General features: G+C 41.4%; 1 protein-coding gene across 4 annotated transcripts in view; it reads right to left on the bottom strand.

The window, feature by feature from the left end:
- Nucleotides 1-10,694, bottom strand: part of erfl1 (Ets2 repressor factor like 1) — a 48,918-nt gene that overhangs the window by 8,143 nt on the left and 30,081 nt on the right. For all 4 annotated transcript variants that reach the window (XM_014338731.2, XM_014338730.2, XM_005938263.3 and 1 more), the window contains exon 3: nt 597-670. In XM_014338731.2, coding sequence (XP_014194217.1) covers nt 597-657 — 61 coding nt within the window. In that variant the 5' untranslated portion in view covers nt 658-670. The remainder of the gene's footprint in view (nt 1-596; nt 671-10,694) is intronic.

Below are 10,694 nucleotides of genomic sequence, written 5' to 3'. Positions count from 1 at the left end.
GGGAGTTCACTGTCTGAATGACTGATGAGTGATGGAGGTGAGGGATGATGTGTTTAATATCACAGCACGTGCCTTGAGCAATGTTAGTCTGAGCTAATGCCCTCTAGCCTCAACAGATTGGTCAGTGGGATGATGACAGCTCACTGGGAGAGATCTGACTGATGCTGCTCAGGTCTGAATTTTAAAAGCCAACTCTATGACCATCAGAGATGAAGTTAAGTAGCTTTTTGACTCAGGCCAAAGTGAATCTGGCACTAACTAGCCTTGTAAATACATTACACATTGAACCAATTACTACCAGAGTCTGAACTTGTTTGGCAAACATGAATGTGTATGGTTAATCTTTTTAAATAGATGAATATTGGGGATGAATTTCAACATGCAATTTTAATAATGAAGTAGCTGCTTCTTAAGTATTTGCTTGTTTTGGCTGTCTGGGTTCACCCAATTTACACATGTGGCTTAGGACTAGATTTAAAGATAAGTTGAAAGATTTTAAATGTTACAAATAAGAACTTTAAGGAGATTTGATGCAGAAAAGCAAGGATGTAATAGTCTCCTGCCTTCATGTCACTAACTTTGATGACAGTACCGACCTGGCGTCCAGAGGGCGGGCACCGGGGGGAGCAGCAGATCACTGACGCAGTTACAGTCCATGCCTCCACAAAACCTGGAACAAAACAAAAGAGAGAGAAGGCATTAACTTTTACAAATGAAAAACAGAGAATTTTGCAGAGATGTATTTGCTTAGGCCAGTTTCAACTACCCAGCATGTTTATTGCATTTATTACACCAAGTCAGAGTAGAAGAGAGTACATTTTGTTGAAACTGAAGGTATTGCATAAGGGTCTAAAGGCGCAACATGAGTTCAAAATGATACTTTAAATCGATGTGAAATATAGCAAGGTTATGTTTCATATGTCTTTGGTAGAGATCAGGTGTTTGATGGATGTGGCCACCTGAGGCTGTGTCTGATGCAACGTGGTGGACATCCCTATAGTGCATTTATGAACAGGAGGAATTAAATAGACTTTTGAAAACCAACTTGAAAACTGAGCCACATTATACATTAAAAATTGGGTTTTTAAATATATAATAGGACTTGGTTATTTCTTAGTGAAGTTTTAAAAGTATCAAAAAAATCTCATGTACAAAGTTATGTTCGGGGCTATTAAAGGTTAGGTTTAATTGTCTGCCAGATGAGGAAAGTTTCAAAAGGATTTAAAGGGCTATAGTTTTTGGTAAAATGTCTTTCATATCACCTTAGGTATCCTAGGTAAGTCAGGTAAGTACTACAAATAGTGCCAAATTGCACAAAGATTTGAACATACAAGAGTGTCGTTTTATTAGTTGATTGAGTTAGAACTATTTTAATTGTCGGATGTACTGTTTAGTAGTCACTGTATAGCTGAGTGTGAACAAGCAAAAGCGAGAAAACACTTCACATCTGTACTTGTAATATTAAATTATATTATACCCCCTATAATTATAGTATGTGGTTATATAAAACTACACATTTTTTTTAAAACACACAAAATTGTTGGAATAAAAGTCAGAAATGATGCAGTGAGTCCAGTGAACAAGTCCATGTTTAACATCACAAGAAAATAAACTGTCCAAACTATTTAAAAACCTGATTTTGTTTTTACTTCTGTGCATTTTGAAATCTGAAGATTTACAAAAACACCCCCAAACTTTTATTTTTTCACCCCATCACATCGCTTCATGCTCTGCATTGAATGTTGAATGATACGTGCACGTGTCAGTGAGGTAGGGTAGGCCTTTTTAGAATACAAGAGCTTATGATCATAAGGCCTCCTAAATATATTCATATAGACATCTGCTAATGCGAGAAGATGAGGAGATCTTGGTGTTTCTGTGATGAAGAGGGGAACTCTGAGATGGAATCTAGTTTGGATATCACAGTTTCATCAGGGTTGTTTTACAAAGCTCAGATGGAAGAGATAGCCTGCTGCTACACTGGTATCTTTAATGCTGGCCTCTCTATCTCTCCCTTCACTCTCTGCCTCTATTTAATTATGCTCTGTGAATTTTGGATTTTCCCTCCAGCATTGAAATGAAACGTGAATTATTAAGGTGTGTTTGTATAAATTATTATTGCTAACTCCAGGCATTTCTCACTCTCTCACTCTCTGACTCTTTCTGTCTCACGTTCGCTCTCACCCCGCTTCAAGCCTTTGGATTGTGGCCCCGCTCGCTGTCTTCTCTCTCCCCTCCCCTCCCGCTCTTCATCTTCCTTGTTTTCAGTCTGCTCTCTCTGTCTATGAGTGCAGAGCTGACATTAATTCTATTTATTATAATAATCATTATTATTTTTACTCTTATTGTTCCTTTTCTCTCTCTTTTTTTTGGTCATTAAACTATCTGGAGACTCTGTCTGCACTCATCCCGTGCAACTCATTTTTAGAAAAGGATCAAATATTTTGATTAGACCGTTTACCAGTAGGATATCAAAATACACCCCGCTGTTCACATGTTTGGGGATTTTGGAAAACATTTGAAACTGTCATCTTTCCATGAAAATGTTGACCTCATCTGACAGGAAGGCCGTTGCGAAGATTGGTCTTTACAAAATGAGATATACGTTGTGTTGGAGGTAGCAATCCATAACTTTCCTCTTCCCCGTGGGCTACAGGTCATCAATACTGCATCATCTCTTTCATTTGCCGTATTCTCATGGTCCACGGCATGTATAAGCTCATCTCCTCTACGGGAAACATATATGTGAGCTCCTGTCTTTCACAGTCTTTCCAACTTCCTCTCATACCACCTACGCATTACCTCAAATCTATACTCTTCCTTCCCTTTTCATATCCAACAGCATATCTATACAGGTGACTCCTCCTTTCCTCTTTCCCACCTCCTTTCTATTCACACACCTATCCACTGTCTTCTCCCCCGCCCTCCCTTCCACTCCACCCTTCTCCCTCTCTCCTGCTCTGTGTGTTTTGCTTCGGCGCAGTAATTTTCCGTTTGATTTCGGAGGTAATGCATTTTTTACAAATCAAAGAGGAAGCCAGGCTACCCCCCCTCCTCCTCCTCCTCCTCCCCTCACTCTCTCCCTTTCTCTCTCTCTCCCTCCCTCCCACCTCTTCTTCTTTCCCTCCCTGCCCAGTCTCCCGTTCTCGCCCCCCCTCAGCCCCCCAGGCCAGAGAGGAGATAAAGGAGCCCCCATCATTTCCTTGTTAGTTTTGATTTGGGCAGCACAGGGCTTTCAAGTTCCCCCCATCACCCCCAGAAACATTATAACTAGCAGCCCAGGGAATACTGCTCCTCATACGCACACACTCGAACACACACATGCATGCACAGACTGTCAGATACAGACACTCACAGATTGTAAGGGATTGTGCATGCACAGTAAACACAGTCTCAAGCAGATATGGCACAAATACGCAGGCATTCAGGTAGCCGTCGCACACACACTGTACGACGCAGCACACAAAGTAAGACATGGAGCCCATAGATATTGACTGAATCAATATCGGCACACTAACACAGATCTCACCGAGCTGAAAAAGAGAATGCACTTTGTTTACTAAAGATTCTGGTTTACTGATAGAGAGATGTGGGCAGAAAAAACACTGCTTTATTTGGACAAAGAGACACAGAGTCCAAACAAAGGACCCCTCTCCCACAAAAGGTCACCTGTGAAACCCATCGTGGATGATGGATCACACGGCTACCGGTGACAATAGTAAGCACACTCAATAGATTCACTAAGTTACTTCACACAATCACATCTTCACAAAAACACCTCAGCTGTGTTCCTACACATAATCTGAAGTGTAGGCCTGCACTAGATCTAGCAAATGGATCATTACTGCTGGAAAATCTCTGGTGTGTTGATGATTCAGAGGCTTTTCTATAGTTTAACGCTTGAAAGAGTGCACTTTGTTTTTTGTGACTTTAGGACACAACAACATTGCAGGGATACACAAACTTCCTGTGTCATGGCTGAAAGGTTAAAGGTTTCTGCTGTTGTCACTGCTCAACATGTAAACCTCAGAAATCCCTCCACATTTGCTCTCTGTACTTACTTTTAGCCATTTTCAAAGCCTTAGAGAGTGAAAATTATGCACAGTGCAACGCCCTCAAAATTCATACAATATAAGAAATTAAGCTGTCTGCTATCAAACCCACAGTGCAAGGTACTATACTGTTATACTGCTCACTGCAGATTTACTAATGATTGGAGAGGAGATAAAATGCATTTTTCACTCAGTTTATTTCTCTTCTTCTTGAATTTCACACAGTGCAAATAAAGTTCAGTCGCTTCCTATAAATAACCTTTCAGTCATGTAATGCCAAACCTGTTTTGATCATTGGAAAACTGCTTTGGAAAAAAAGGACAATAGGACAAGCAGATGGGTCTTCTAAAGACAAACTCCTACATCAACGAGAGCAATCATTTCCATCTATTGTAACTGACGAGGGACAAAGTCCAAAGAAAGAAAGATGAAAATTACTACAGTGTTGCAATGACCAAATTGGTATGTTTGCATCATGTTCAGGTAAACGTGTGCGTGAACCATCCTTCTTTCAGCAGTAAACTGAAACTTGTATTTTCTCAACTGATGAACTTCCTGTGACCTCTCGACTTTCTTGCCCAAGTGGGGACTAAGAGTAAGAAAAGGACTGAAAAAGCATATCCAAGAGTCAGGATTGGACCAGTCCCACTGAGTTTTAAGAGGTCAGTCTCGCCACAAAGGTCACAGATTTGTATTTGTAACTTTTGCATGTATCTCCCATACAGCAACTCTGTAACAATGTTGCTAAAGTAAAGGCAGAACTGGCATACTTGTGACGCCAAGGTTAGTAGGACACTGACGGGAGTGAAAAGAAACCAGTGTGAGGGATATACTGTAGTACAAACTACTTTTTGAAATTCTGCAGAGTGACTGGGGTAGAGCGAGGAAGGAGGGCAGCCTGACATTCAGGCAACATTATGTCTCCAGTGCTGTCTAAAGAAGGAAAGAGTGATGGGTCACGATATAAAAAGATAGAAAAATGTGAGAGGCATGAAAAGTCTGGCCTCTCCCGCTTTCTTTTTCCACTAGATGAAAAGGACTCTGTACATCTGTCTCATCTTCCTTTTTTTGGTTGCCCCTGAAAAAGGCCCGACTGAAAACTCTCTCTCTCTCTTCCTTTCACTCTGCTTGCCTCTCTCCTGCTATCTCTGTCTTTCTCTCTCTGTTCCTCTCCCTGGTTAGCTCTGACACACTGGTCAGCCTCAGGGTGGAAGAACAGAGGGACTCTGCTATGGGTTTGTTAGAGGAGATGGAAAGAAGGAGAGAGGAGAAATGAGGAGAGAGACAGAAGAGAGAAGAAGGAGGAGGAGAGGAGGAAAGGGGGTTGGTCAGGAAGAGGGAAAAGAACCTATCTATCCAAATGCTGAAGAGAAAAGTCAACACAGAATTAAATTCTATCCATACACTGGCCTATAAACCTTCTTATTTAGCTTAAGTTCCATCTTAATTACCAAAAAAACATTCTTTATATGATTTTTAAAAATAATATTTAGTTACATCTTAAAATATCAAGCTGCAAATTTTGTTTTGAAGCCCAAATATGCATCTCATCTACATCTTGTTTGAGCATCCAATTAAAAAGGTTCTTTGGATTTTGTATGTGACAAACAAAAAGTTCTACGTGCTTTTTCAAACTAAGACAAACAATGACTGAAACCTTGCCATCAACAAAATTAACTTCGCCTTTACATAACGAAAAAAAGAGTCAACTTCAGCATCCCAAAGACTCTCAAAACTTCACAAGTTAAAGATTTGGTCCCAATTACTAGGTTTTTCAGACAATTTGACCTGTTCGCAGGATATTACACACTCGATGAATCATAAAACATTAAAACCATCACTGGTTGTTTTTTTTAAATTATTGATATTTATTTTTTTTGTTCTGCATTTCATGTTGTACATTAAGGTTTTCACTTTTACCATTTAAGCTTTGAATCTGTGAAAATCCATAAAAAATGAAAAAAGATTACATTTTAATCACTGAAACTGCGCAGATAATCACAGCAATACTGATCATGTTGCAACTTATAGCCGCTAGATTTCCCCACAATCCCTCCTTTGTACCTTACACACCCATCACACTGCAATGTGAAAGAGTGAGAAATCAGTGCAGTCACTATAATAGGAGCAGGCAGCGGTGCAGCAGCATCAGTGTATTTAACCAAGACATATCGTTACAGGAGTACTGGCTGAATCTAGTTGTTCTCCCACAGAGCACCCATTACTCCACACTGCAGGGGCAAAGCTAATACTGAGTCCTTCACACTGAGACAGGCTATCATCTGACAGGACTGCCCGGCCAGAATATCATCCAGTGAAATGTACTTTGAAAGATACAGTAGAGCAGCAGTACAAGATGTGACAACAGAGGCAGGGAGTAATAGGGCAGAGAAATATTAAAGTCCATATCTGAAAACTTAAGGAACATAATTTCGCACTGAACTGTTTGGTTCACGGCTTAAGGAATAAGGCTGGGTTTAGAATTTGCATCAAGTTCCTAAATCTATGAATACATAGCTTAAAGTCAACGAGCACAGATACCCCTGCTGAAAATATGAGTGCTTTAAAATGAGTAAGAGCTTTATGTGTTCTTTCATGAGTTGAGCTTTGGAGATTTTGCTACATTATATCACTACTTTAAGTCACAGAGTAACACCAGGAGTGTGTGAGGGGGATTGACTGTAATAAATGAAGTGTTGGCAGACAAAATATGTTAAAAGGTCGAATATCATGGCTCGTTTCTTGGGCTAATTGTAATGGGGTATGATGTGCATATTTGGCTTTTATGACAAACACAACACCTTGCGGTTTTAAAAAGAAGAAGAAGAAAAGGCCAGCTCAATTCACGGAGAGAAGTTTAGACTCCAGCTCGGGTCATAAATACTTTGATAAATAAGGAAACCTGATTTTTTTTCTCCAGACTTTCACGATCCGTGGTGAACTCCAACAAGTTTAAGAAGAGGTGAGTGAAGATGAGGATGTTGAGCGCGTGAAAACGGCATTAGTATGATATAGAACGCTGGCCTTAAGAAAATAAGGAAAAGAAGGGGAAAAAGGATGAAGAAAAAAGTATCAATCGATAGGGTTAAATTATTCATCGTCATTAATTATCGATCGCTCTCCGCTGCCGGCTCGTCCGCCTCGCGCCAGAGTTGAAAGGAGGGAAAGCGCGCTTTATTAAAACCGGCTCGAGCCTCATTGTTTCATGTCCCGCGGCAAAGAAAAAGCTCGAGTTTGGCTCTGCCCGCGCCAGTAGAAAAATACACACGCGCGCACGCGCGCGCACACACAGACACCGCTCCATCTCCCTCCTCTGCTTTCTCTCTCCCTCTCTCTCCTGACGCGCGGGAGGAGCTTTTGGGAGCCTCGCGCGGTGTTCACGGGGCGGCTGTGTCTCGCGTGGATCGATGAGGGATCAATGGCTCGCGCTGACTAATAGCCAGAGAGCGCCTTTGATCTCGCGGCTGAGAGATCAAAACCTGCGCGAGAGGGAAGAGAAATAGGAAAAGAAACTGCGCCGGCGAGCTGACCTTCACACACACACGCGCACGCACGCACACACACACACACATCGATGCACGCAAAACCCACGTAGCGTCACTCGCGCGCGCAGCTTTTCGGAATTTGATATCCTATCCAGGATATCCTACCAGCGAACAAACTGAGAGATGCATTGCAAATCAAACTGCGGGCGAATATGCATCGGACACATTTGGAATAATAACCAATCTGTCTATAGGCTATTACTGAGAACCTTCACGCTCACTACACTACAAACACGTCCAACAAACGCACACACCACCCTGTTTCCCACTCAGAGTTGTTGCTCTTGACTATTTTTTCCTCAGACAAGGTGATGCAGTGAGACCAACAGATCCTTCTGTGGTTTCCAGCGATCGCACGAGTGTCCTATAGGCTTAAGTCCAGAGAAGAAAATACACTGTCTGATCTCGCTCAGTGTTTATGTGTGATGGAGAGCGGAAGGCTTTAATTGAGTTGAGTATGTTCAGGACATGAACGCAGGTTGCTCAGATCTTCAGTTAATTTCCCAAAGAAAACCGCGTTGGGACTGAAGCAATACTAAGGCAGATCAGAAGCTGTGTGATCATTATAACTTACACAGTGTTTGAATGTGACTGCACTGTTTTCTGTGTGTTTGGGGTCATAGAGACCCTTTAGCAGCTCATAATGGTGTTTAATCACCTTCATGCTTAAATGACACTTCCCCTCTAAATTAGTGATAACTGCTTTTGAACCAGTATGATTGAGAATTTAGATTTGAGGTAGACACTCCAGCTCAAAGCCTGGTTATATGTTACTCTAAAATCCATCCAGCCATCCATCTCCTTCCCCTTATCTAATTCAGGGTTGCTGAAAGGGGGCTGGAGCCCATCCCAGCTGTCATAGGGCAAGAGACAAGGAACACCCGGGATGGGTTGCAGGGCTAACACGTAGAGAAAGACAACCATTCATGCTCACATTCACACCTACGGCCCCTTTGGAATCAGAAGTTCACCTAAACCAGTGCATGTCGTTGGACTTTTGAAGGAAGTCGGAGTACTTGGATAGAACCCACACATTCATGGGGAGAACATGCACACATCACACAAAAAGCCTCAGACTGGATTTGAACCCTTCCTGCTCCGAGGTACCGTGCCCTCTCTAAAACCCTACACAGGTAAATGTGGATTTCATTTATTTTCCCTTTTAGTTGCTGTTTTGTGCCAAACAGAAGGAGCATATATGCATAATCCACATAATAAACAAATCTTAAGACTTTTTTTCTGTAATAGAAATCCTTTAAATATTGGCTGAATTTTATATCCAAGTGTTTGTGTCAAGCACTTGGAGAAAAGTTCAGCAGTTTTGAAAAGGGTCAAAAGACAAAAAAACAAAACAACCCTGCTTCATTCTTTCATAAATTGCTCCTGTTAGTAATCATGAACCACAAATTAATTCCTTGCCAAATAGAATCTTATGTTCCACACTTTTAACTTGGGGAAGTCCACTTTTTTCTTCCTCTGTATCTCTCCTCCTCCTCCTCACGCTCTCCTACTCTATCTCTCTCTTTATCCCCCCCATTCACTCTCCCTCCCCTCTCTGGTCAGTGAGTTACTCTCTCTATCGCTCTCACTTCCCGAATTAACCACTCAAGAAGTCACCACCGACTCAATCAATAGCTCATACATAAACCCTGCTATAATCGCTCCCCCTGCCTGTCTGTCTGCCCCCCACCCCCCTCATTCCCCTCTCCTCCTTCACCACATTCACCATCATCCCCTCACAATCCCTTTCCTCCCCTTCCTTCATCTTTTTGTGTCGTCTTCCTGCCCTTGTCTGTGGATTTTAGATGCTCTCTTCTCATAATTATCAAACCTGTCATAAACATTAAGAGCAGCAATTCTGATATTTCTATTTAAAAATAACTCCTCACACCTTTCCTGCCTTTGCACCCTCATCAGGCAATTTGACATTGTGATAAAAAAAAGAAGTCTTGTCATAGAAGTAATGTATCATATGGGCACTTGAGAAACATATTTCCAACCACAAGAGTATAAAACATAAGTTTTAAAAAGGTTATCACACATTTTATGTACAACACCATGTCAGATTTTGTGCGTTTATGGATTCTAAAATGACGCAGTTTTGGTTCTATTTGGTTCGGCTACTTAATAAAATCTTAGTAAAATAATGCACCCAAATTGTATACCACCAGCGCTGATTGAATAGTGTTCCTGGTCTTTAAACAGTTCAACAACTTTTACTAAGACAGCAGTGACAAGCACCCAGCGTTGGACTTCAGAATAATGTCCTTGTTTGTTAATGAACTAAAAAGTCTGAAATTTTAATTACGTGAACAAGTGATGCACAAAATGAAGCGCAAATAGCCTTCATAACTCTGAGGACTTCCAGAGGCCTCAGCTAACACAAAGTCGCTCAAAACCTGGACCAGTAAACATGTCTCAAATCACTCCCTTGAAACCCAAATGCACAAAGAACCAGCTGAAAGCTAATACAGCCCAATATTACTGTGTGCCTTGTACTGAATACATAATATGAAAGGTGACCTGATGCTTCTTTGGGAGTGTTTTTTGTTTTTTTTTACTTCTATGCTCTCACAGGCTTCTATATTCCTTGTGGGACTTCATATTTGTGTAGCATCCCTCTAAAATTTATTACAGGAGCAGAGTAATTCTTTTAAGTGCAAGGGCACTATCGGCCTATGTTAGCGTGTCCAGCCTGAATGGGTCTAGTATTGCGTTATAGCAAAGACAAGGAGACATCAATATTGCATTATCTCATGTTTAACTGTGAGACACAGATAGTTGTTTTGGGGGCCTTAAAGATATTGTATTACCAAAGGAGATGCAGACGCACACACAACTACATGAGGAGGAAAAAAGTGAGAGGGAGAGAGAGAGAATAAAACACAGAGAATTTTAAAATTATAAGGCCTCTACACACCCTCTGCTCATACCCCTTCTATCTCTCTTTCTCTATCTTCCCTCGCTTCTTTTCTGCCTCTCTCTCCAAAGTCTTTGATTCGTCCGTACGGTTTGATCTGCAAGAGAGCGAGTTTTGTAAACACATTTTTCACGATCATATAGCCACGGGCAAGGGGAGCGTGAGGCGCGGAGGAAG

The sequence above is a fragment of the Haplochromis burtoni genome, unplaced genomic scaffold (assembly GCF_018398535.1).
Source record: "Haplochromis burtoni strain Fernald_Lab_line unplaced genomic scaffold, NCSU_Asbu1 Contig_237, whole genome shotgun sequence".
Lineage (NCBI taxonomy): Eukaryota > Metazoa > Chordata > Actinopteri > Cichliformes > Cichlidae > Haplochromis > Haplochromis burtoni.
This window is presented reverse-complemented; position numbering and strand designations above follow the sequence as displayed.